The following is a 27,947-nucleotide window of genomic DNA, read 5'->3' as shown; positions in this document are numbered from 1 at the left end:
TATTAATGTCTAGAGGGTATATAGGCCACATCCTGGCATTTCACACAGTTGATGTGGAGACAGACTGCATGAGAGGCCAGGGAGGATTATTTCAATCAAATTTAAATATATTCATTTGACTTTTGACATGAAAACATCAACTGAAAACCTAATAAATGTCAATTACTGTAGGTTGATTTACCAGTTCTGCTCATGAATATTGCTCCTCTGGCTAAGCCAGCGGTGTCATCTAAATCAAATGCGGTAAAAAATAAATACAATCAGAAGAATTACGCAATTTTTATATTGTCTATAATTGTCTATATTCAGTTCAGAAAAGAACCTAAAAGACGATTTTATGTATGTACCTTAACTCCAGTCCAAGAATAACAAAACCATATGCTAGATATGCTGGATCTGTCACTTCACCCATCCCCTTTGTTGTTTATCTAGTTGTCGGAGATGTGCTTGTCCTCATGAAAGTATATAAAAATAGGCATTTTCTTTTTAAAAGGTAGATATGGTTTCAGCGAGTTGTTGTTCAGCATCTGTTGTTGCCCAGCCGGCGTGACAGCAAGCATAAATAGCACAGGAAGGAAGGACGGGAGGTGAGACACAGCAAGACAGGGGGTAATTACCAAGTTTGTGATCAGTCAAGACATTTCTGTCGACCTCTGCAGGTCTGAGTTAATGCTTCTTTGTGAAAAAAAAAAACAGAAAAAGGGCTTTGACTTGATTCATCAACACTAGCCACAACTTGAGAATTGACAATAATAAACCCATGCCCAAACATCTCAAATGTTCTTCTTTTAATGAGAAACGCATCTTTATATCATACGTCAGTCAGCATTGAAGTGCATTGATTAAAAAGTAAGTGCAAGTACAGATTTTGATGCATTCATTTTGACTAGAGGATTAAATTATTTGCAACGTCGCCCCAAAAATAGTCATTCTACAGGGGCACTCTGCAAAAGAAAAACTGCTATAGTTGATGCTGTTTCTAACCTAAAAGATATATGTTTTTTTTCCTCATTTCAAGCTTTTTAAGTTATCTCTGAGTGACAGTGTGTAGGAGCGATTTTCATCTGCCTTCTGGTGTCAGTTCACTCGAGTCCGTCAAACACAGCACTTTTCCTCAATATCACTGTCATGCTCCCTGACTAATTTCTCAGTTTGCTTTGAGGAACACGGCAACTGAATCAAGCCAGCAGAAGCGCAAAGTCTGTGAGAAGCACTATTTTAGTGCAATAGTTTCACACATGATAACCTCGCCACCTAAAACTGGCTATCTCTGCATAGAGATGGAGTAGAGCTCTTATCGTACCCCCGTCGATAGGCCTTTTAGTTTTTACTGAGGGAAGCGCCATTATTTGTGGTCATGTCACCAGAGCAAGGATAACAACATCTTTTGAGGTAATAAAAAACAAATAACAGCATGAAGTTATCCATTAAAATGCATTGTCCCCAGTATCTTGGATTCTGTCATCAGAATTTGGATAATACTTATTGAAACCATAAGGCTTTACGATAAATGCAACTTGGCCATATGATGGCAAAAGTCTTCAGTGGAGGCATTCCCCTTGGACTCTAGCTGCTCTCGGAGGAGGTGGGCGGTGCTGTGGAGGACGACCTCCGTCGGGACACTGACTGTGAGCGCTCAGGGCTGTGTTTGTCATAAGGCTGGAGCTGCACCTCCAGGAAGTCCCTGTGCTGCTGGGTGATGACCTGGCTGATGAGTCCCGGCAGAGCCTGCAAGTTACTCAGTAGAGTCTCCAGCTTTGTCTCCAGCAGGGCGATCCTCTTCTCCATGTCCTCGCCTCTCTCGTTCAAGTCCGATATCATGTCATACATGATGTTTTGAGTCTGGAACAGTGGAGAGGAAACACACTCAGCATGATCGCTTTCCAAATGGGTGAGTTGTTTATGATGGACAAAACTGCACGTGTCCATTATAAACACACAGGATTACAGATAGAAACACATCAATCCTCAATACTTTCGTAGATATACAGTTGAAACTTCTCTTCTTTGTTCATTCTGAAAAGTAAAGGTAATAGAAGAGATTAACTTTGTCATCACATTCTGCAGACAGACTTTAAATAGAAAAAAATCCCCCACATGATTAGACCAGTGATTAGCAACTGTTAATTGTCTGGCACAAAAGCAATTAAAGGATAGACTCACATTTTCTAAAGTCTGTCTGAAAACAATACTCACGTGCTCCAGCCCAGTTAACAGAACAAAGTGTTGTACATTTCCGTAAACCACATATACGTTAAATGTATCACATCAACAGTTCTGCTATACGTGTCTGATCAAATTTGCATTTCATGTTGACTAAAGAACAGACTTTAAAGCCAGGAGGAGAGTATGTTTGTGTTGTGACGAGGAGAGACAGCAGTCAAGGGGGAGACCTCATGGCATTTTGTGGCATCAGAAATGAATGTTTTTAACGAGATGTTGGGACATTTTGTAGGCAACAAAACCAGATATCTTTTACAAGGGTCGAGCTGTTTTCCAGAAATGTCACTGGCAACAAAAACGGTCATATTTATTGAGACATTTGGGCTTTTATAGCAGTGTCAGTGGCAAAAAAAATGATATTTTCAACGGCACGTCATATCATTTGAATCTGTGTTTGTGGTGACGGAACCAGGGACGCCATGTATGATCTTTTCCTCACCCCAACCAAGTGGGTTTTGGCTTAAGCCCAATCTGACCATAAGCGCAAAGAGTACTAAAAAACACAGGAGAAACAATTGCAGCAAAGAAAAACTCTTTCAATGTACACATAAGCTAGACTCAGCAAACGCTGTGAAAGTCCCCTCTTCGATGCTCCTATGGTGGATGGAACGTGAATAATGACACTCAGGCATCCTAAGTGTGCTACTGCTACAGAGGTTGTTAATGACATCAAGCACCGTCACAACTATTCTAACTTTAAGTCTCTAAGCGGTGTGGTAGAAAATGATGTTGACATTGAAGTGATGTTACTCAGGTATCGTACATTTATAGCTTAAAAAGAGCTTTCTCCCACTGGTGCTGTAATTTATGATTTGAAAAGTAAAAAAGTAATGTTCATTAGGATTGAAAATTGTTGAAAAAACGTGACGCCATGCTGTAATCTCACCATCTAACCCAAAAGAAAATATCAGTTATCAACATGAGAACAGTCAAATTGACAAATCAAAGTAAATGGTGGTCTGTGACTGAGACTGTGACATTGTCCTGCAGTGTAAACTTCACGCATCCGCTTATTTCAATGCTTAACAGTTCCAACCTTGGGAAAGCGGCGGTTTTCTGTTAAAGACTATCAGGGAAGGGCAGATTTTATTTGACTAGTTTACAAGAGTTCATGTTTCCGTGCAGACGTGAGTACATTAGCCTGTGACCTTGAGGAGACAGGAGTGGTGCCTGCCGACGACGCTCCCTGCTCCTCTGATGCATCAATCGTCTGCTCACAGACCTTTAATCTGTGGCTGCAGCATTTGAACTCCCGAGGTTCTGGATCTTTTTCGAAAACAGTCAACAACACGCTGAGAGAAATCCATGTCACATTCGCGATGAGGTGTGGGAGTGATGCTGCTGGAGGGCGGTTTCTGGGGTATTATTCAGCGGAGGATTAATAATCCCTGGCAGCCTAGAGGCGATGCCATCCATCACTTACCTTGTCCTCTTCAGATTTGGGGCGGGAATAATGGGATAGGTTGTTTATGTGAATCAGTGGGAACTAAAGTAGCACTGACACCGCTCAACCTGACAGCTAGTGCAGACAAGGGCTTCTCTGTTTTGTATAAACACGGTCTTGTCAGATTTTTCAGCAGGCCAAATTTAAATTCCACGTTTGAATAGCTCACGTAACGGTACATGAATCCACGGGTCTACTGTCTTATACACGTTATTCCTGCCCAGATATGGCCTGAGCTGACCTCATCTCATCTGTAAATCATGAAATCCAGTAAGAACACATTAAAAAGTGATGGCAGAAAGAGTCCTGACAAACCACAGGGGAACAAATATCATAAAGAGAGGATGAAACTGCAGCAAAAAAAACCCAGACGGTTATAACAGATCCAACTTCAGCGACACACTGACACCATCAATCTATTTCTGTACGAGAGAATGAGAGGATTAAGAGAGAGGAGAGTGGCGGCGTTTTTTGTTTTTTGTTTTTTTTTTTTTGCAAATTGGATGTCGTGTAATTCGGTGAAGAAAATGCTGCAACGTTCATCCACACAGCGCCTTGCTTGAATCACATTAAACGCGATAAACACATCCTGTATGAAGAGAGACAATGAGAGTTAAGGGGGTACATTGTGATCTGAGGAATTTCTCATTGCACTGCAGTGGCGATGCAGCTGCCAGTGATATGTTCAGCTCTATTTAGCTCCATCTTTCCACTGGGAGACTGAGGGGACTGAAGTTACACTGCCCTCCTATGGCAACAGGCTCTTATAACAGGATCCAGCCGAGTGCCACCGGCTATAAGGCACCTTTTCCAATGTCACATCCCGACTCTTCCCGCTGCTGTTTTACAGCACGAGGCGATTGGGCAATATTAACTAATACCATTCATGACACGCTGGCCCGGATCCAGATTGACTGTGGTGCACTTTTGAATGTCAAAGCCCTCTGCCTCTCTCTCCTCCCTCTCCCTGCCTTTACTTCTGGCTGAATCATCAGATCACAGTGTGTCTCCCTTCCCAGGTTACTGTTTCTGCTGTGTCAGGCTGGCGCGCTGCCTGGACTTTCCCTAAGGTTTGTCAACTTCTGTTTAGTGCATCTGGAGACAAACATCAGAGAACACACAAAGTTAAAAACGGCGCAGACACAAAAGGGGGTGGAGTGTGTGTGTGTGTGTGTGTGTGTGTGTGTGTGTGTGTGGGGGGGGGGGTTCTCCTCGCTCTCATTCAGTAATTTTTCCCGGGCAGACATGTCCTGGGGATAGTGGTTTACTGCTGTGAAATCAAGATGTTTGTTATTTCCAAACCTAGAAGGTGAGAATCTCAGGTGAGCGCAGACAACCAGAATCATCGCACAGATCTTATTCTTAATCAACAGCCTGTCTGTTTATTTGACACCTGTAGACTTTGATTATATTAGAAAAAAAACCCCACAGCTAATTCAATCACACAAGGGAGAGAAGCTTAATCAGGATATGGTTGTCTATGCTCATGTAGAATGCAGCAGTAGACTGTTGGTCTAGCTTACCTTAGCAAGGTCCACTAGTGAGTTTGCTTGGTCATTCAGCTTGCGTTGCTCCATTTTAACACTTCTCAATCTGAACACAAGAGCCATTCACAACCCAATATATTAACGCTATTAGAGGTTTATCAGTTAATTTGTGCACACACAAAGGCATACACACGGAGAGCACTCCTAGGACATGCACAGGATGTGTGTAGAACAATGCAGGGGTCAGTCTGTTTGGTTGAGCTGCATGCAAGTGGAAAGAGACCACGGGGAGGAGGAGGGGGGGAGAATGAGACCAGCTTCAAGTCCTACTCAACCAATAACCACGACCATTCCAGAGGAATGAGGGGGACTCGTACAGCTTACGGGCAGCCATGAAGCGCAATCATCACTGATCAAGCTCACGGTTGTTATCTTTCTGGTTAAAGGGACAGTTCGCCCTAAAATCGAAAGGCACATATTTTACCTCTTACCTGCGGTGTCATTTATCCATCTATTTTTTGGAGATATCGGACGCAGAGATGTTTGCCAGCTCACACATATAAAGGAACTGCATGGCTCGGCTCGTGGTGCTCAAAAAATACATTTGGAAAACTCAATAGTGATGGCTCTTTACAGAAATCATGACCAAGTTACTTCATGTTTACCTTATGTATGAACTGTTTTCTTTCTAACCGTATCACTGCACAGAGGGACGTGTGAATCTATACATTAAGTATAATGAACGATGCTAGCTAACGTAACAGCTTAGCGCAGACCTTCTGACTTCCTCCTTTGCTGGGCTGCATCGTTAGCTATCTTAGTTGGCTAATCTCACTTTTCTTCTGCCTGAGCGATACAGTGTAGTTTGGTAGAAGGGAAACAGTTCCTTCATGAACCTGCTCACAGCAAAGTCTGGATTATCTTGAGTGACCAAAGATTTATGGAAAGAGACTTGCTGGTGAGTTTTTCAAATTTTTTATTTTTATTTTTTAACACCACATGCCATCTGGTTCCATTATATCTGCGGAAAGGCAGACATCGATACGGCCGACATCTCCAAAAACCAGCAGCTTGCACCAAAACAATCTAGATGGATGATAGAACTACAGTGAAGAGGAACAATATGTATTTTTAAGGGGAACGGTGAAACCCTCTTTTCTCTTTTTAAGGTTATGAATAATTTAGTCACTCAAAGCCACAGATATCAAACATTGTTTTAAGAAAACACAGAGGCTAACGTTTAACCTTTCTGCAGCAGCTGTCTGCAAGTTTTTTTTTTGCTTTTGAAACTTTCCAATTCAAACATTGAAAAAACCCCCCAAAAAACGGTGACATAAGAACTGAGTAATGCTCAAAGGTTCTTCAGATCGCTTAAAGGGACCTTGTGAATCTTGCATCATGAATAGAAAATGCTACATTACTTGGACACTTTTTTTGCATCAACGGAAAATCCTATATTGCAAACTCTGCAAAGATTTAACTCACCTACTCCATACAACATGCTTAAATAATTCACATCTCCTGTTTAATTAGGCTCCTAAAGCCTGTTTTCACTCATCCTCTCAGGGGGCTCAAAAACAGCAACTGTGCAGTCTTGTAGTGTGTCGACCACACGTGGTTTCAAGATATTAAAGACTTCTTTTTTTTTTTTCTCCCTCTGAATCACCCATGCATGCTAAATTAAACTGGCACAGTACACAGGCTAACATCATGAGCATAAGTTCGCCAGAGATAATAAAAAATGGTAAATTATATATCTAACTGACATGAATGCAGTGCGAGGTGATCATTAGGGTGTTTGTGAACCGAAAGGCAAACAGTAATGAAGATCGAGGAGGGATTTAAGGGGGCCCTTGGGGGAAGTCTGATAATTAGCTGAGATATGCCCATTCTCATGCAATGCGTTATCATTTCTCTGTTTTTTTTTTTCTTTTTTTTTCTTTTTCCTGCAGACAGGCAGATGTGGAGCGAAGATGACAGGTCAGACCAACAGAGGGTGCCACAGGCGTCACTAAAGGAGACTACAGGCGAGGGAAGATGTCCTGACAGCTGAGGACCGAAATGCTTCACACAGAGCAGACTCTAAAGACAGGGATACTATTGCAACATTTTATTGTTCAAGTCATTCAATGAAAGAAATGGAAATAAAAAAGGAAAAGGAAGGAAATCTAAAATGATGAAAGATAACAGATATTCAATGTTACATGACTTTGCAGTTGATGTAAGACCTGTTAAGATAAGACATTTCACAGTTGGATGACCAATAGCTGTCAGATGGGGGCCGAAGCAGCTCGAGGTCAGGACGAGGAAGCCTACTTGCCCTGTCTTTTATATTCGACGCCCCCCACTGCCCCCCCGCCCCGTCTATCACTCGTCATGGGCAGTTCTCCTCTCGAATGAGCACTCTAAACCTGCTTGCTATTCATCAGGGAGAAACAGCTATGCTAAGCTTTCCAATACCCCACTAAATCAAAGGCAATCTCGGTTAGTGCTGCACCATATTTTTTTTTCTCCCTCCGCTCCTGACTTGATTTCTTTGTCATGACCTCCGTTTACCCCACTGTGAAAAGAAATGCAAATTTTTCTTCGACTTAATGGTCGGGGTGAACCTTTTGCAGTCTGTCGTGCTTCCCCCCCTCCACCCCTCACCGTCCCTGCTGACAGCTCCATGCTTGTCGGTCACAGTCGCAGCCTCTCGGGCTCAAGCGGGATCGCTCGGAGGCTTTACTCGTCGTGACCTTCCCCGCAGGTCACTTTGCTGTTTCTCCGATCCACTGATCTCTGAGCTAACAAGCACTCACTGTCCTGCCTCTCGCTATGATTCCCACTTCAACCTTGTGGATGGAAAGGGACAGCATTCCCAAAGGGGATTCTGACTGCGCTGCTGAGACACTCGACTTAACGGATGTAATGGCCTGGAACTGTAACTGCAAGACACCGTGCCTGTGGTGGGTAAAATGCACCGCCAGAATGACCTCAGGAGTGTTTAAAACCATGTCGAATGCAAACTCTGCAAATTCACCTTGGCGCAGAAATGCATGACAGCTGCACGTCCGTGTTATTATGCCGCTCAGCAGCCATGATAACACCAGATCAGCGTCTCTGCTACTGTGTCATCCAACAGAGAAATGAAGGAAATGTGGCTGCAAATGTAGCAACAGGCGTAACAATGGTTCCACACGCCGAAAGATGACCCTGAGCCCTGATCTGTGCGAGCGTGACCGCCGAGTTGTATAACATGACTTGAGGGATGTTATAAATTATACACTTGTGCTGTCTCCTGCGGAGCTCTAGTCGTCATCCTTCGGTACGTGAAAGCACAGTTGATTGGAGTTTAATCAGTGGCTTTCTGATTAAAGATCAAAATCTTATCACATCCATGCAGAAATGGAAAGAAAAACACCCTCCATCACTGATAATTGAAATTCACTTTCGATGCATCCGTGGGAGTGTTTACAGTGTGCAGCGTGTGTCGGTGTGGAGATTTTCAAGGTGTTTGTGCTGGTCGTTTCAGACTGTTTGCAGTCCCACAATGTTGAAGACTGAGTGCAAAATGTGAGACTGGCATGTGTTTTGCCAAATTGCCGTGCGACTCAGTTGAACAGGTGTCTGCTAAAATCCTAAACAATGTGACGGTTGTGTTGTGTTTTTTTTCTGCCACATGAATTTCACTTATCAAATGAGGGAGTGTAATTTTTTTGAAGTCACATTATCGGGTTCAAGGACAAGCTCTCGTTGGCATGCACACAACAGGTCTGTATCTACATGTGAGGCGAAGACTTACTTTCGAGCTCTATTGCATTGTGTCGACACAAACAGGAAAAAAAGGAAACATGAAGTAGACAAATGAATTATTACAACATCATAAACATGTCAGCATCTGTTTGCTCAGGTCTGGCTGCTGGAACCCTCATCTCTACTCGGTCCCCCTCTCCCTGCAACTGGCGTGTTATCTCTGTGTTTCCGCGCTCCAGCCTCTCTAAGTCTAAATCCCCTTTTCCCCCCCCACACGAGTCCTTGGTTATCGAGAATACAGTAAATCGAATAAACAACCTCCCTGTTAACTTTAGTAAACATTGGTCGACGCAGACAGTGCCTCAAAGCGCCTATTATAGCTCCATTTAACAACTGTTTACACCTCACATCCTTTACAGTGACGGATGGGGACCACTGACACACTGCCTCGCAGCTCTGACCGGATGAAACGGGCCCGATGATATCTGATTTGATGTTTACCATCGCCTCGTGACAGGTCAAGGATGGCTGTAGGCTAGGCCTTTTTTTTTTTTCCAGCCCGCCACTCGACCGCTCTGCCCGCTCTCTGGCCGCTTCCTGTCCTACATTCGTCTCAATCCGCAGTCTTGCATCACGTCCTGCAACTACACTACGGGCAATGCTTAACACTCTCCAAGATAAGGCCCGTGAACACACTTCCTCCCGAACAAAACACAATCCTCACAAGATAAAGGTGTGACGGGAGGATGCTTGCACCATGCTGAGCAGCTGTCCTTGCACACAAAGCCGTACGTGACTTTTTCCCAGCGAATCAGGTTCTGTATAGATTTAGCTTTAGCTCCCGGGGACTTCCATTATTAGGCTGTCCTAAAGGAACAGGAGGTGGACATGAGACGCTGTCGTCACCGCTGCAAAAATCGCCTGAGTACGACAGCGAGGACATAATGACTAGACAAAGCAGCCATGACAAGAAGCTATTAAACGGCACAAAACCTGGATGCGGGTTGCAGCAGCAGCAGCAGACAGCTGTGTGTGTGTATTTCTCCACCATGTGATTAAACATCCCGATGTCTTTGAAACATAAATGTGTGTTCAAAAGATTCATGAGCAAATCAAAGCCGCACAAAGGAGACCACAAAGACCTATATACGTACATGAAACCACAGAAAGCACACAAACATACAAAAAGGGGGACAGTTTACTTAAGCATCAATCACCGCACATCTAGTTATTATAATAAAGCACTGGGTTGAATGCCAGTTATTCAAAGACAAAGCCACAGACTGGATCTGCTTGTAAGCACTGTAGGTTGAAGAAAAACAAGAGCGAGGTGAGGCTAAAATCGATACTGTTTTGGAGTTAGGTAGCACTTCGGGGAGTCCTCGGGGAGCCACTAAAAGACTAGCTGACAGCTAAGTGTCTGACCAGTCGCTAGGAAAGTAGAAACCCAGATGTGTCAGCCCCCGAGGTCAGCATGCAAACTGACATACAGCGAGAGAGACACACAAGAGTCAGTCTGACAACAGAAGGTGAGAGAGAGGGAGAGAGATCAATATCATACCGCTGTGAATTCTGTAACTCAAGAACATTTCATGGTCATTTTTTTTTTTCAGGAATACTTCTGCAAAACTGACTGACACCTTCCGCAATCTCATGGCAAGTTTTTCTTTTTTCCAATTCTCATTCACAGAAAATGCCATTTTTTACGCGGATAAAATATGCAGCTTTCATCCTGACAAGTGTAATACAAACCTCTAGCATCGTACCAGCGAGTGCTATTTACATACATTGCACATTCCCTTCCCTTGCACATTTTAACATGTTAAAACTCGTGTTAACTCATTATCACGTTAGTCGAGTCGGGTGAACTGTGGTCAAGATGCTTCAACAATAAGAGCACATATATTTGCTACAGGTGTCAAACAATTCAGATTTCAGGTTCGGTGAATCAAGCGAATGCACTGCTGGATTTAAAAAAAACAAGGCATCAGACACAGTATGACTGGTGCTGAGTGGTACCTACTGGTGAATGGCTTGGAGAAATTTTCTCTGGTGCTTCCTGACTCTGGCGTGGTCCATCTTCCTCACCAGTTTGGTGTTCTTATAGATGAGCCACGTCTCCCTGAGAACATTCGCAGCTGTGTTTTTCACCTTAAGTGCAAAAAAAAAAAGGTGGGAAAGTAACTGTAACTGTCACGTCAAATCAAGAAACATATTCAGCTCATTTTCAGGTTCATTATTTTATTTTAGGTCACTATCAAACTTAACTTACATGCTTTAATGCCCCCAAAAAACACATCAGTTGTCTTCTACTGTCCAGTGCTGTGTTTCTACCTGAAATGCTCTGTTTTAGCTCCTGTCTCTTTAAGGCCCTCCCCCCTCCTGAATACCTGATTGGTAAGCTCGCATACGCCTGAGCCAGCACTGCTTACAACAACTGAGCAGCTGTGCTAAATCAATTCTCACATGCCAACTAGCTGCTGGGCATTAATTATGCAAATGTGTGAGTCCGAGACATAACAATCAAGAGTCTTTGTTGTTGCCAGTTTGCGGAAAAAATGATTTCTACTGTCACGTTGGAAATGTTAATGTTATCTGTCCTTGGTTTTAACTTTCAAGATTTTTTTACTCAGAGCTTTCACTTACTCTTTTTGTTAGCTGGGTGTCCATCATAAAATTGTGGACATGTTTTTCAGCTTTGGTTAATTCCAGTTTCTTTGCCACCACAGCCACCACCAAGGCAGTGCAGCCAGCACCCTGTGAAATAACAAGAATGGACAAACACAGATATGAAAGGCTGGATTCTCACATATTTCATTTGGAATATTCCAGTCATGAAATATTAGTAGCCTATTTGTTACACTCTGTGGGCATTTCAACACTTTCAGAAACCCCAAAAGTTGAAGCCCTTAATCCATTTTCTCACCATAATGCCAGTCAGGAGGCAGACTCCTTTCCCACAGTATGTGTTTGGGACCATATCCCCATATCCAATGGTAAGAAACGTGATTGAGATCAACCACATGGCTCCTAGAAAGTTGCTGGTTATGTCCTGGTTGTCATGGTACCTGCAATGAATAATAAATGCAATTGGTTGACCAACATCAGCGCATCCTGAGAGAGCAGATGAGCTCCGGCTTTCTCGTTTTAAAAAAGAATTACAAAAAAAACAAAACAAAAAACAAAATCCAATACAGCATTGAACATGAGATTAAATACTTTGTCAGAAGCGTTATAATCTTTCCTCGCAAATCTTTCTATCCTGATGCTCAGACACAGGGCGAGCTGTGAAGTGTGTACATTATCTATTTTTATGCCTTATCTATGTTTCATGCCGTGCAGTGCAGCATAGCGTGAGAAACTGATCCAGGCACCTCTCGCAAGCTCTCACAGTCCATGCAGCGATGATCCACAGCGAGATGGTGAAGACCAGCAGCACAGTGCCCGGACAGATGGTCATGAGGGTCTTCATCACAAAGCGCGTGTTGAAGTTAATCTTGTTGAGTGCACCGATGCTGCGGGACGAGGCGTCCGTGAAGAGCTTGCTGTGCAGCAGCATGACACGAGCAATGAGGTACAGCCGCAGGAACATGGGGATGGACAGGATGATGTCCACATCTGCATCCGTCTTGGATGGCACATAGGAGTAGGCCAGGCGCGCTGTCCAGGTGAAGGTGTAGTTCCCTGGGATGGGGTGGATGGCGCACACCAGGATCTCCAGGCAGATGAAGAAGATGCGCTCATATGTCATGGCTATCCTCCAGTCATCGGCTGCGTTGTCCACCATAAATAACTGCAAGGAAAAGGGCACGGTGAGGCGGGCGGAGGGTAAAAAGCGCCCGACATTTTCATCATGGTGACACAGCATGCTACAGGAAATCATTAAAGCCCATTAAACAATAAGTCACAGATACCCTTGAGTCATTGAATCAAATCTTTTTTCAGCCACATTTTTTAAAGACCTCAGCAGTTTTTTTTTTCTTCATGCCGTTGCCCATTTAAAACAAATGAGATCTACACGTAACATAAATTCAAGAGAGCAAAATTGATCCGTAACAACACCGGAAGAGGTGCAGCAAAAAGACAATAATACATAAATGTTATGATAATGCGAGGACACTACACTCTTTCAGGGCCAAACCTGATCCAGAGATACGTCCAAGGGTATCTGATGAAGGCTGCAACACCACGCCTTTGTTTATATGAATACATTATCTGCAGAGTACCACGGTGTGTTAGCTGCATTTATGTGTTTTGTCTGGCCTTGTAGGTCGCCCATTTGTTTCTATCACTGCAGCTGGCTCAAGCTTCAGGCATTCTTGGGTTTGGTTTTCATATTAAAGTGAAATAGATGGAATAGAACAGCTGCCTCCTAAGTAGAAAGTGGCTCAAAATGAGAGCGCGACCAATTGATACGTTGGCTTATTTGCAGAAAAATGCCCGTTTTCATAATCAATTCATTGTTTTTCAAGCAAAAACGGGTTGTTTTAATCTTGGGGAACAAACTTTAATCAGAAGAGAAAGATCTTTATTGGCTGATTTTTTTCAAATGCCAAAACAAACAAAGTAAACAAACTCTCTTTTGTTTTCATGCATGAATAAACTTTTTGTTTGTATGTGGCGGACCCTGCCACCTTTCTGGCTTCACACAGTGTTCTGGGCACCTTATTTTTCCTCTGAGAACAGCTTGTTCATTCAGTTATGGACAGGTTAATCTACAAAGAATATAACTGTTAGTTGCAGTCTCCGGTCTCCGGGATTCTGCAACAAACCTCTCCTCTGTTTTTCCTCTTTCACAAGAAAAAAAAAAACAACAAATGTTACATTAGCAGCATGCAGTAAGCATTTTTAACTTCAAAGCGTTATACTGATGAGAACATCTGCCGCCTCCACATTAGCATTAGGTTCTGGTTGCCTGGCCACCCCGACCAGAAGGTAGGGCCGTTCCACTGGGGACTCCAGTGTGGGTGGATTTCAGCACCCCTCATCACTCTTCTCCACCCAGTCCTCTGTCATAAACAGCGGCTTCCTCACATGGTCACCTCTGCCGCTCCCTCCTCTTGTTCATCCCCTCTCTTCATCACTTTCAATCCAATCTACACCTATCTCAGGCCCAGAAGATTCACTGCCCAGTGTATTCACCCTGAACTAACGACGACAGCCCGTGACCGCCACCGCCTGCTCATTCACAGTGATCCCAGATCATGCCTACAGCCGGAGATACACGCTATCTCAACCGACCAATCTCAATCTCACTCCTCTCCCTAGAGTCTACATTTGCTGGTGCAGGTTGAGGATTAAATACCATCAAACTGCATTAGCTTCTCTTACATTTGCCAGCAATTGCTCTTGTTGACGCGACACACTGATATTCCTCCACAGCTGCTCCTGCCCTATCCACTCAATCACCTCAAGGTCCTGCGCCTGTGTACAGGCCGTCACAACTGGCAGCAGATATTTCACAAAATGTTGCCGTCAGCAAAAAAACACGAGCGAGGTTTCCTGGCGGCTGTTTTTGCCATGAGAGCAGGAGCCGCCTCCGAAGGAGAGAAAAGAGAAACCGCAGGATTACATTTTCTCTGGGAAACTCCTCAGCGTGCTCGGTAATGAATTATAACGTGTCCGGCCACGTCTCAGGATTTAAAATGAGAATATGCACATGCAGTTGAATGTTTTTGCTTACAGCTCAGCATCTTTTTTAGAGCAGGATTGTTCACAGGTCAGTTCAGTGTGCAGTTTAAAGCTTGGATTTTCAGTTCACAAATACCTGCTGGCACTAGCCATGAAAAGATGACTTATTTATATCTATATTTAGGTTTATATTAATAATATATATGTCATGGATTAGGTTTTTAGTTCAGTTATCTCCTGTTTCAGTTTTGTCGGTTCACCTCTCATGTGCCATATTTTTTTGCTTTATGTTTCCTGTCTTTGTCTTTTTTCTTGTGTTTCATTCGTTAATAGTCCTTCTGTATTTAAGCATGTCTGTTTTCCTTTACTCTTTGCCGGTTCATTTGTGTTTCCTGCGTTTCTTCTTGTACTCTCCTGAGCTCGGTTTTGTCACCAGCCCTTCTGTTGCCTGCATTTTGATTATTTTGTTTTCCGCTCTGACAACAAAGCTCACCTTGTTTTTTTAACCTGCCCGACTCTGGGTGCGCATTTGGCATTCCTCACCTTTTTTACAAACCACAGTATATTTTCAAGTTCAGGGACCAGACTAAACAGAGTCTTTATTTCTTCCATGGCCCAGTTTTGTATTGAATTTAATTCTTTTCTTGCTGGATTTTCTGAAAAACAGGGCTTTATTTTATAGCACCTGTTAGTTGAATATGTCAGTTTTCAGAAACACTAGATTTATAAATCTTAATAGTTATCAGGACCACCACAATTCCAACCTATTTTTCATATAGGTGAAGTAAAAATATGGCAGTGCTGAGGCCCCCCACTGTTGGTTTATTCAGCAACAGCAGGAATAACTGTTCATTTTGGTTCAAACACAGAGTGCTGCTGAAATACTTCATTAAAAAACATGCTCCATTTGTTATGGTTATCGCATTTTTGGATATTGCTAATTCCACTTTTAATGTGCGTTTCTGTACAAATGATTGTCCCATTAAAATATTAAAGCTTGAAATCAGAGTTGAGTCGAGAAATAAGGAGGTGGATGCTGCGGTTTTCTCTGTGTTAAGCCCCGGGGAGGAACATGGAGTTCAGCCCCTCGTCCTCATCCCAATAATTTCTGTACATTATTATAATTCTACTGTCCGGTAGCTGTTTAGTTCTGATTTTGATTTATCAGTCAGAAATGCAGTTATAAAGGGACGGTTCAACCTCAAATCAAAAATACATACCCTAACTCTTAACTGAGGTGCTATTTATCCATCTAGATTGTTTGAGTTGCTGACTTTTGGAGATATCAGCTGAAGAGATGTCTGCCGCCTCATAAATATAACAGAACTTCACTCAAGACATCTTAAAAACTCAACATGAAAATCTCTTTCCAGACATCATGACCCTGCTGCTCAAGATCATCCGGAGACTTTGTTTAAGTTTCACGTAGGAGCTATTTTCTTTCCGATTCACTGCGCAGGGGAAAGTTTGCATCCACTCCTGGATGAGAGGCAAACTAATTAAGCTAACGAAGCTAGCTAACGCTGCAGTTCATCCAAGGAGGGCGGCATTAATGTCTCGCATCTTTGTCCCGAACATGAGCCTCTCATCCAGGAGCAGATCCACACTTCCGTCTGTGCAGGGGAGTCACTCGGTGTGTGTGGTTTGGTAGAAAAGAAAATAGTTCCCGCATGAAAGCGCTCACAACAAGGTCTGCGGGTTATGTCGAGTAACTGGGTCAAGATGCTGAGTCTTTCAAATGTATCTTTTTGGTGCTCTGAGCACCACAAGCAGAGAGCCATCTACGTCAGTTATATACCAGAGATGGCAGACATCTCTACAGGCGACTTCTCCAACAGTCTAGATGGATAAATAACTCTACATGTAAGAGGGAAAATATGTACATTTCATTTTTAGGTGAACTGTCTTTTAACCAACTTTTCTCTGTTTAGGTTAATTAATGATTGAGTCATTCAATAGCCACATATATATATATATATAAATCATACACATATGATACATATATCAAACTTTGTTTCGATTAAACACAGCAGTTAATATTTCACCACTTAATAGAAGGTATCTGCATGTTTTCCTTTTGAAACTTTCCAAAATACATGTTTTTGGGGTGAACTTTCCCTTTAATTCCATAAGAGATTAAACACCATCATATTCACTGGTGGCATGCATCACAACTCGGTATCGCGCCAACTCGTCTCCATTTACTTTCATTTGGAAATTCTCATTATAGAAATAAAAAGTGTCCCACTCCTGGAGGGCTAATGGGATCAGTGGCCTAGATTGTAAATTTAGCAGTGATATGTTACATAAAAATTGAATTGCTGAAACAGTCATATTTCTCACCGTGCGACTGTTCGACGCGTTCAAGGACAAAAAAAGAGCGCACAGAGCCGATCGATAACGCCGCCACTTTTTTTTTTTTCCTCACAGACATACATGAGTGCTCTACGTGCTGCAGCCCGACAGCTTCAGAGGCGCCCTGACAATACAGCCGACACACAAACCGCACTGAACCACGGCACACGCTCATTACAGCGCCTGAGCCAATTATATGTCCAAAGGCTCTCCGTGGAAGAAATATCAACTGTCAACACGCTGGCACATTACAACCAAAACAGGAGCCGCTTACAACTCGCACATGTCCCTGAACGCATGCTCCAAACCATCCCACAAAGACTCGTTTATGTTTATTCAAAAGCCGCAATCAAAGTCGCCCCCCCACCAAAAACACACATGAAAAAACAAAACAAAACAGATGAATTAAAATGTCAGAGGCAGTTGTTCATATCAAATGAGCGACACCGAGCTCCTTTAACAAACTGACATCTGTCGGTGAAGTGTGTAACTCTAACCACAGCTCGTCTTGTTCGCCTTTCCAAGAGAGTGTAATGTAGACACGGAAACACAAGCTGTGACTCCACTCCGCTACGGTTTCTTACTTACAGAATTAAGCCTCTGAAAGCAACTAAAGCCATTGTTTGCACACAGGACAAGCAGCGTTTTATTTTACGTTTCAAACGACAAACCGCCCCCCGTCAAAAGCAGTTACAAAGTTTGTTGCCTCAAAACAATGTAATTAAACATTTAAACGCAGGTTGCATAAGGAAAGCCTACTTGGTGGGTAAAAGCAATTATGGTAATGGATGACCTGAAATACAATACTCAAGGGCCCTTTACCTCCCGAGCATCAAATATTCCATGCCAGCGGCAGAAGCAGCAGTTATGACATAGAGGTGGAGGGAGCTACATCTGCAGTGGAAAAAAACCTTCAGCCGTGGGTTTTAAATCACACCAAATGTGCGATACAGAGGAGGACGCTCCGAGTGAGTCATACAACTCAGGTGACGAGATGGGACACTTTCAAATGAGTTATGCAATCAGGGGATGACATGCCATTCAAACACAACAAGTAAAACAATTTTGAATGTGAAATGAATTGATCACAATTGAAATCATGCCTACAGAGAGAGACTCACGTGGTCTGGTCTTCAGCACTGTGATATGTGAGTTTTTGAAGCGACACAAAACAACTAACAGAGGTTCAAAGACACCAAATGATCTCTAAACCAAATGAGCTCCGAGCACTACAAGCAGAGAGCCACGTAGTTCAATCATATTCCAGAGACGGCAGACATCTCTACGGGTGACGGCTTCAACAATGCAGATGATAAATAGCACTAGAGGTAAGAGGAAAAACATGTACTTTATATTTTTAGGTGAACTGTCTCTTTAAACCAGCTTTTCTCTGTTTAAATGTATAAATTATTGAATCACTCAAAAGCCACAGATCTTAAACATTGTTTTAAGTAAACACAGAGGCTAATGTTTCACCATTTTTCCTTTTGAAACTTTCCAAGATTAACATTAAAAAAACCCTTTGACATAAGCATCATGAAAAATAGAAAGATGGATGAATGGATAAATGGCGCTACAGGTCAGAGGAAAAGTATGCATTTTTGATTTTGGGGTGAACTTCCCCTTTAATTCTATGAGAGATAAAACGTCTTTATTGACGACTTGCCGACTCGTCTACATTTACTGTCATTTAAAATTTCCCATTAATCTGTGATGTGATGAGTTATTAAAGCACCATTAAAACAACTAATAGAGGTTCAAATGATCTCTATCCAAATGATCAAATAATTTAATGGTGACTAGTTTCATTATATTTTCATAGAAAAACATTACAACATTACTGAATTTGAGTGGCTTCCCGGTTTACATATAGTTTTGGTTTAATTTGCCCATTTTTTTTTTTTTTTTTTTTTTTTTTTAGATAGCTCTTTCTTTGAATTTTGCCTTTAACTGAGTCCAGTGGAGGTGAATTTAATTTTGCTTGCAGCGCTTGCTGAATTAAAGGAGCAGTGTGTAAGTTTTAGTGGGGTCAAGCAGATTGTAACCTACAGAATACCCTCCCATTCCCAGCCTGTAGAGGAACCCACGGTGGTTCCTAAAAACAATCCTCATAGGCCCTCTCCAGAGTGAATGTTTGGTCTGTGCATTCTCAGCTACTGTAGAAATATGGCAGTGCAACATGGCCACCCCTGTGGAAAACGACCTGCGCCCTCTGTAAGATATGAAAGGTAATGTAAACATGTTTCCTAGTTTCAGGTGATTATACATAACACTGAATGTTATATTCCATTTCTGCCAATAGATCTTCCTGAATCACACATGGGCAAAATCCAGCCCCTGCGGTAACTGGCCGGTGGACCCGTGTCTCGATCCGGCCTCCAACGTCCTCAGAGAAAAATAAAAAGATCTCCAGGAAATCAATAAAAGGCCGCGTTATGTTAATGAATCTCCAGGCAAATGGCTCCATTGAGTCTGTATTCCTATTTAACTCATGTTGGCTCAGCTCAAGCGACAAGTTACGTTAATAGCTGTGGAGAGAGAGAGAGAGAGAGAGAGAGAGAGTGTCGCCTCGAATGCAGCATGTTTGATATGCCAGGAGAGTATCGCAGTGCTCGTGGGCTACAACATCGAGACATTTTTTCACCAAGCAGGCTAACTATGCCACGAACTTGTCATTGTGGGAAAGAGAAGAAGAAAGAGCCCTGAAACTGTCTTGTAGCTGAAGTGCCAGGCAGACTATTCACAAAGCAGTCAACCATCCAAGAGTTGGCAATTCCAAAAGCTTCCAAAACAGAGCAAGCCTCTCTGTGATCTTACATATATAACCTTTATTTCAATATATGGACACACACACGTCTCTGCACATGACAGCATGTCTGCATCCCAGCTGTTACATAAACCAAATGTCCAACGCTGGTCCAAATGTCCTCACTTTCCATTAAAACATGTGGAGGAACACACACATTTTGGCTCTGCATCGTACAAACAGCCAACACTGCGCACAAATCCAGCCGCCACTGGCTTCTCTCAGACATCAGCTTGTTCTTTATTGATGGACAGTCTCATCACAAAGAGTGCATGCTCCTCGTTCATCACGACAAAGTTCCACTCATGTCAGGTCGCGACGCGTCACAGCGGAAGATGTCTCCGGGGTCGTTCCCTACCTGTCCCGCGGCTACACTCTGCGGTCTCAGAGGGGCTCACCTGGGTTGGTTACTGGTTTCACTACGCTCAATATAACTAATGGAGTCCGGCTCAATATTTAATCTGTGTAATGTGGAGATGGGAACATATATCTTGTCACCGAGAATGAAATCGCTCAATCTCATTAGGGAATTAGGTCGAGAGGGTTCAGCCCAATTAGCCATTAATGCAATACTTTATTTATGATATCAAAGTGAGCCACTAACAGACCACTTTGCTGAGTAAATCTCAAGCTGTTCGCCGTTTCACTTTGCTTTTGTTTTCTGAAATTAACTCTCACATTTGCATTTACATTCCTCTATTCAAGCAAAGTAAAGCCTCTCTGAGCCAAAGTAAAAAGCTTGTATAAATCTTTCTTTCTTTAAATTGTCGCCGATGCTGCTGCTGCGGCCAAGCTGCTGGCATTAATAATCAAAAAAAAAAAAGTCGCCGGCATGTTTAAAGTCACATGCGGCGCACAATTTGGTAAATGCCGTCATTAATAATCTTTAGCTGGTTGGGAGGCTGGGTGTCTCTGGCCTTGGAAGCCCGAGTGTTCAGGGAAGACATTGAGGTCACCAGCCAGCGGCAGTTATCTGACTCCTGTCTGGAGTCTCAGGTGGAGGACAGATTTCACTGTGAGAAATGCAGAGTGTCTCCTGCAGTTACACCATATCTCTGACACATACACACCACCCAGGGGCGGTGTGACGAGCGCGGCCAAGTCTGACTCTGGCAGGAATCCGCTGGCATCGTTTGGGTGAGGTTGTGTTGTTATTTTATCTTTTCTGCAGATTGTGGAGCGTAATACCGCGTGACTGTGAGACATCAGCGTTCACTTTTATCACCAAAGTACGCATCAAAGACAGAACAGCGCCCAAAGCATTTTGCATTAGTTTAAGAAAACTCAGCAGAACTGTCATCACAAGGTACAACGACATAGCAATGGCCTTAACACAAATGCCCCACGGCGAAGAGCCTCTGATGTGAGAAGAAGGGAAAACTCTCAGCTCATGTCAGCGTCTGTCTGTTTGGGAATAAGGTGAACTCATCAACCATCTGAGCAGCAGCGAGAGCTGGAAGACGCTCGCAGCTCATCTCAGACTTTGACAATGACAAATCAAAGTCATGAAGCAGCTGCAGACTCTAACCTCTCCGTTTCCACTCGCGCTGTACAGTAAGTCGCTGCCTGCCAACACAGCAAACCCAACCCAACTAAAAAGTCAAAAAATTCCTCGGGCGGATCGCCAGCTGTCAACAAAAGGCATCACGGGGACTGAATCAGGCCGATAACGTTTCAAGGAGAAGTATAAAAAGAAGCTGAGCAACATCAGTATGTACAAAGGAGGATTAAACATTAATATTATTCCTCCTAATTGTAGGCGCCGGGACAAATCTGAGGACATTTAGCAGGACACGGACAAACTGTTTCTCTCTGTTAATGCACTCGGCTCAGTAGGTCAGCCGTCACTGCCACAGCAGCGCGGGCAGATGTATCCCTAAACAATTCAAATGACAGCTGGTGTCCAACATCTATCCTGTCTGACCTGACCTTTGGAGTTTTTCAGTCACTCGGAGCAGAGAAAAAAACTTCCTGTTGTTGTACCCCATAAAGAACGGGAGGGCACAGTCTTTACCAAGTTTGACAAGTAAATCAGTTTTAAGGGCCTGGAAGTGGTGCGGAAATATTTCATCATCCTGACTTACGCTCCCACATCTGACAGGCATCTGTGAGTACACATGGATGTGCATGCATAATCTATTTCACTGCAGGAGCAATATTTCCCACATAGGAAAGTGCTCTTCGGAAACAGCACTCTACTGATATCGCAGACACTTGAGGCTCCTGCAGAGCATTAACGTACAGACCACAAACCACGGACACTGCATTAAGCTGCGTAACACAACAGCAGAGCATTAAAAGTATATTTCATGTGAAGCTTCCCCCAGGTGATGGTGTTACATATAGAAAGTCTGAGATCTGTCAGGTGAAACTCTGTGGTGGGAAGCTATGGTGGGACGCGTCAGTGATTTTTCAAAGTCAAATTTCCTAAATCATTCCCAGTAACAGCACAGTTTAAGAGACTGTTGTATAATGTCTGTGACTCTGGAGGAGCTTTGAGAGATCTGAGAAAATGACACATGTGACATAACGTTTAGGCTTAAAACTGCAGATTTTTTAAAGCCTATTTTCAGTGGAGTGCTACTACATTAAAGGTGTAATCCGTGGAATATGGCCAGAATTCAAATGGACGGGTACATGATTCCATTAATCATACAAGGCAGCACGTCACCAGAGTAACTGACAACTGCAGCACTTGGCTAGCGCTCCTGGTTGGCTACTGTTAGCAAATTTGTCAGGACCCAGTTGAGCTGGATTTGGCTGAGTGAACCAGACCAAGAGACCGAGATCAAGCCTATGACTAGTCATGTCTTGTCAAATCTGATAAATTGCCTGATGTCAGGGTGAGGTAGTTGAATCTGAAGACTGCAACTTTGATGATAATATAAATCTGTTGATGTTGATGTAAGAAATACATGCGATCAGCAGACCTTTGTCCCCCTTTCCTCATTTCTGCTTGAGGATAGTGGCTCGAGGCTACATTAATTAAATGCATTAAATGGAATTTTTTTTAAAAAAAGAAGCTGATATCTCTGCATCCTCTGATTTAGATTGTTTTTCTGCAAACCCCGAGTCCCACTGCAAGGCTAAATTAAAGGAGACGTACTTAACTGAAGTCGTCTGCCACAAACTAAAATCAAACAGTTTGACAGACACGGCTTTTACAAGACAGGTGAGGTCTAATAAAAAAACAGAGTGGGGACGCTTAAACGCTGAAACACAAATGAAGTCAGTGCGTGATTTTACCAGATGCAACTGAAAGAAACACCGAAAATTGAAAAGGAAACACATACACACACACTTGGTGCTGTTGTGTGTGTGTGTGTTCCATTAGTATGATGGATTTAGAATTAATTTGCCTGTGTGTGTGTGTGTATGTGCGTGTGTATGTGTGTGTGTGCATATGTCAGTCTGCGGGAACCAAGTAATGACAGAGTGGCGACAACAGGCACAAAAGCCCCTCAGGCAGGGACGCAAAGGAGCAGCTGGTGTGGTGGAAGTTGAAGTATGAACACTGTGAAGTGGATTTAAATAGTGAGACAGAGTCAGTTTTCGGGAACCGGCTGATGGTTTGTTTCAAAGGGCTCTTGATGAATTAGAAGACGAGACCTTACAATCAACGTCTGCATTTAGAGAGACACAGGAGGAAGTGAGTAAGACTGCAGGGGACGCGCTGATGTTTTTCTGATTCGGTTAAGTGTTCAGGAGTGTGCGTCTGAATGAACCGTATATGAATCACTGTGGAGACGGGACATGTGGTGAGAGGTGCTTTGCGGTAATCAACTCTGAGGCAAACAATTGCCTTAATAAAGTTTTCCAGGTCAGCAAAAGAGGAAATGTCATTATCAGTGAGGGAGAGATAACCAGGGTGAAGAACGTTTTTGGGTATTGACGCGACTGTCAGAGGCGTCTGGATCAAAGAGGTTAGAAACAGACTTCCTGCGGGGGAAATGCGCCGCTGCTGACAATTAAAGAAACGGAGAGAAAAGCTTTTTTTAGAGTGAAAAATGAAAATTTCAGCTCGCCTGTAGTGAAGGAAAGAATAATGCTTCACAGTCATTTTTAATGCGTTAAACGGAGCGTTTACGCTTTTTAAAACCGCCACCGTCGCCATATTTATAAATCCAGAAGTGTTGCTGTGTTGTTAAAGTAAGAATGTATGAATATGCTCCGAATCCTTCAGAGCCAAACTGGAGGTGTTGACTTTGTCAGAACTTAAAGGTACAATATGTAACAATTCTGCATTAAAACATCTGAAAACAAGTGGACCTTTGCTTTATATTTCATTATTTTGTTGTGTGCTTACATTTTCCCGAATGTTTCCAACAACAATCAAACCCCGAGATGTTCATAATTCACTCAAAGTAGCGGTACGTTTAATTTTGGTTGCCTGTTGCTTTAACTTCCTGAAGACAACTCCCATGATCCCCGGCTACCTCAGTTTTTGTTTTCTTTTGAATGAGAAACCCCTTCAGAAGAAGAAATAACATACTTTGCGTTTTAAACATAGATTTTTAATGGAATAATGGTAGTATACCTACTTTCTCTAACGTATAAAATGACACTAGCTGTTATTCAGAACATGCTCCAGAGTACGGCATGATTCTTTAAACTGGCAAAAGACAACTTATCTGCTTTAAAGCTGCAACACCTGATGTACATAGAGAGGAGCGAGGGGACTGCTAACTGCAACGCGACAGGAAGTTAGCTAAAACGACAACAACGCTTAGAGCAGCTTTTTTTATCCTGAGGTAAACACTGATCGCGCGGCTGTAACACATAACACCATCCACACAGAGATTTGGCTCCCTACCTGGCTTGATTGTTCACGCATTACGGCACAAAGGAAGAAAGTCTGACACTGCACGACCAAAACAGGAAAAGACATTGTTTTCTCTGGTCACTAACACCAGGTAACGGTGGAATAACTGGGATGCCAGTGGAAACTCTTCATGGAGATGGCTGATGGGATGAGAGTGATAGAAACTGAGGTAAAACAGGAGTGGACTGACCGACATTCACTTGATGGAGAGCGCCAGTGTTGTGTCAAAGTCAGTTCCCCTGCTGATATGTGCCCCCCCTTACCAATTGCACTTGTCTTGCCTACTAATTCATCCAGCTAGGTGTTTAATCGGGATTCTTACGGTTGTGTTTTGCTTATAATACACTATAGGGGGGAGAATTCGAAAAGTTCTCTGTTTTCCGCTTTGATGGGGAAATACATTTATGATTCTCGTGAGAAAACAGCCCTGAAAGCACAATTCAGTGCTCAGCATTTAACCGGTTTATTGTGAACAGGGAGCGTAAACATACGGCTGCTTGCACAACCACCAATCTAACGCAATCTGTTACAGAAATCCCCTAAATGGAAACCTGCTGTGATGAAGGAACACAGCTCAGCAACGTGTTAGTCACATTATTCAGCGTCAAGGAAAGTTTGCACAAGCAGGGGTAGGGGAAAAAAAAAAAAAGCTCCGTTTGTGAATTAAATAATTTACGCAGGATTAGAGTAAAGAGGTGAGCGAGGCCGAGGGGAAGGGAAGAATGATCCTCTCATGCAAACGTGCAGTACGCTTTCCAATTTCTAAACAGCTACCGGGAACTATCTGTGGGGGGAATGAAAACACTTCTGTTATGCATTGAAATATGGTAATGATGTCTGTGCGTTTCTATCATCCCTCATAAAGAAAGGTTTACAATGAGACATCTGAAGGGGGCGACACATTTTACTGTTGGGCTGTTTCAATGACTGATACTCCCACGGGACTTGTAAGTGCTAAATATACCTACAAGGCTGATGAATTTACCGAAGCTAAAACATAAGAGCCAATTGTAACATGTCCGGCTAAAAGCTTGTCTACATTGTGAGTGAGAGAGAATTTTAGCCGAGGCTGTCCTTTAAAAAAAAATAAATAAATAAAGCACCATCTTGTTTAAAAGTAAGAAAATCCATTAACATGATTAAACATGGTGTTGTCCCAGGTTCGAGAAAATGCTTGAACTGTGTTTCTCTTACGAGAGAAGTTTTCCTTTTAAGTTGATTTAATCAAAAAAAAAAAAAAAAGAGAGAGAGAGAGAGAAGAGAAGAAAAGAAAAGTATCTGACGCATGAAAGCTTTCTGGCAACATGCATCCAGCCTGCAGGAAGTGGCCCCATTAATTCAACAAAGACACAAGTGCTGGAGCGCAGGGAGAAGCTGTAAGTGTAATGCAACAATGCTCCGAGGCAAGGTCATAAAACTGTCCAAGTGTCGGAGCATCGTCTCAAGGGAGGCTGCCAATCTATATCCATCCGCCGAGCCCTGCGAGGAGTTCCTAAATCGTGTCAAAATGTGTAAATGAAGCGTTAATGTGGCTTCAAAAGATGACGGCCAGCCATGGACTTAGAGGGCTGTATGGATTTTTCACTTTGGAATCAAGAACATAAGGTTCATGTTGGGAATATGATTTAACTCAGTAATTAGAGCGTCCCACGCTGCAGAGAAATTGAAATGTAACACTTCATTTGCTTTTCACGAGAAGTTATTTGCTCTCCTGGACTTCAAGTCGATAAAAAGCATCTTTTTCGACAACCTGCAAAACCGCTCTGGGGGCAATTTTCTGCAAAACTAAAAAAAAAAAAGAAAAAACCCTAACTATTTTGTGACATCCTGTAAAAAGTACAGCTGAGTGGAAACATTAAAATGTGATAAGACATTCACTGTTAGAGCAGAGTAAGAAAAAAGAGGGTTTCAACGTTACCTGTATCTCTCTCGCATGGTATATGATAATCAGCCCCAGGAGAATGATTGTAGAAAGGCTTATCAGGCATTTTAGAGCTAATGAATACAGGGACTCCTGGAAAAGAGCAACAACACTAAAGCCAAACAACACATGACAGCATGACATAAAAATCACATTTTCTTTTTTTTTTTGGAAATAAAAAACACATGCATGTGAGTAATAACTCAGCTTGTTAGGATGCAACAGAATCTGATATGTGATATGTTTTTTCTCTCTTTGTTTTTTTTTTTTTGGGGGGGGGGGGGTCCCCTTCATGCTTGGACAGCAGTGGGGCCTTTTGGCCTGCTGTGACAGGGACAGAGGGACTAACGTGGGGACACTTTGCAGTGAAGCCCACACTTTTCTGCTGCCTGTTATTCAAAGTGGCTGCTCTGCCGTCACACTTCTTTTCTTTTTTCTTTTTTTGCCATAACTTAAAGTCGCTAAATTAAACTCTGAAAGAAGCAACGAGACGGGGGGGATGTGGGGGGGCTCGGAGACAATACGCACCTTTCCATAGGCTCCCCATGAGAGTTCAGTCTCTATAACCATAACAACGATCCCAAACATCCCAAAGATTAAAGCATAGTCGCTGAGCCGCTTCCTCTTCTCGAACAGGGCCCTCCTGTGCCCGAGCTTCTCCCCAATGTTCTGGTTCTTCTTCTTCCCCGATTTGCCGCCGCTGTGGCCGCAGCCTCCCCCTCCGTCCCCCGATGCGTAAGGCATCAGGGTGGTGGAATTATTCTCCGGCTTGGATACTAGGGTGTCCGACGCATCTGCGGCGGAGATGGGCTGCAAAGGCTGGGACTCGGAATCAAACTCGTGTATGTTTCTGCGGGACGAGCTCAAGTTGCTCAGCGGCCGCATTACGCCGCCGTTGTATCTGCAGCTGCTCATGGCTATTTCATTGTAGGAGTTACTGTCTTTGTGGCTGCTGCCCAGGCTGCCCCGCTGCCGATCGCGGCAATGCTGCTGCTGCTGCTGCTGCTGCTGATGGTGAGGATGATGATGATGCCTGGATGAACTACCATGACTAGAGGGTGTGAACTCGCAGACGCTGTACTGGCAACCTTGCCTCGCCGAAGACGTTTCCGAAGGTGTCCTCAAAGTTCCCACAGTGGTCGGCGACGTCCCGCGGAAGACGAGGCTTTTTCTCGCCTCGCAGGTGCAGTTATTGCAGGTGCAGCATTGCTCGCGCTGCTTGCCGAGCCGATCCTCCCGCCCGCAGTAGTGCTGGTACTTACAGTGCTGGAACTGCTGCTCTGGAAAGAAATCGTTGTGCAGCTGCAATGGGGTTTCCATGTCAGTGCTGCCGTTTAAAGCAGCAGTCGGGTACCACAGAGCACCCGACGAAGGGCGTTATGGTACTTACGGGAGGACGGAGCGGCTGCATGGATAGACCCATTTCGGCTCCGGTAGAATGAGACCGGAGCCTTCCGATTGGGCAGAGGGGGGACCAAAACAACTGGTCCGACGTCATGAACAGGTTGCAACCAGGAGACGTG

General features: G+C 43.4%; 1 protein-coding gene across 5 annotated transcripts; it reads right to left on the bottom strand.

Annotated features, from left to right (window-relative positions):
• Window positions 1-773: 773 nt before the first annotated feature.
• kcnn2 (potassium calcium-activated channel subfamily N member 2) lies at window positions 774-27,947 on the bottom strand. Of its 5 annotated transcripts, XM_037117755.1 has the most exons (9): window positions 26,953-27,947; window positions 26,422-26,517; window positions 12,264-12,682; window positions 11,816-11,957; window positions 11,536-11,646; window positions 10,913-11,040; window positions 8,939-8,947; window positions 5,191-5,260; window positions 774-1,842 (listed from the first exon to the last, which is right to left on the bottom strand). In XM_037117755.1, the coding sequence occupies exons 1-9, from the start codon at window positions 27,742-27,744 to the stop codon at window positions 1,567-1,569; spliced, it is 2,043 nt and encodes a 680-aa protein (XP_036973650.1). In that variant the 5' UTR covers window positions 27,745-27,947; the 3' UTR covers window positions 774-1,566. The 5 variants fall into 5 exon arrangements, with proteins under 5 accessions (XP_036973650.1, XP_036973651.1, XP_036973652.1 ...); XM_037117756.1 differs by lacking the exon at window positions 8,939-8,947; XM_037117757.1 differs by lacking the exon at window positions 26,422-26,517.

Source organism: Acanthopagrus latus, chromosome 12, assembly GCF_904848185.1.
Source record: "Acanthopagrus latus isolate v.2019 chromosome 12, fAcaLat1.1, whole genome shotgun sequence".
Taxonomy (NCBI): domain Eukaryota; kingdom Metazoa; phylum Chordata; class Actinopteri; order Spariformes; family Sparidae; genus Acanthopagrus; species Acanthopagrus latus.
Note: the sequence above shows the minus strand (reverse complement) of the source record. Positions and strands in the feature narration are given on the sequence as shown.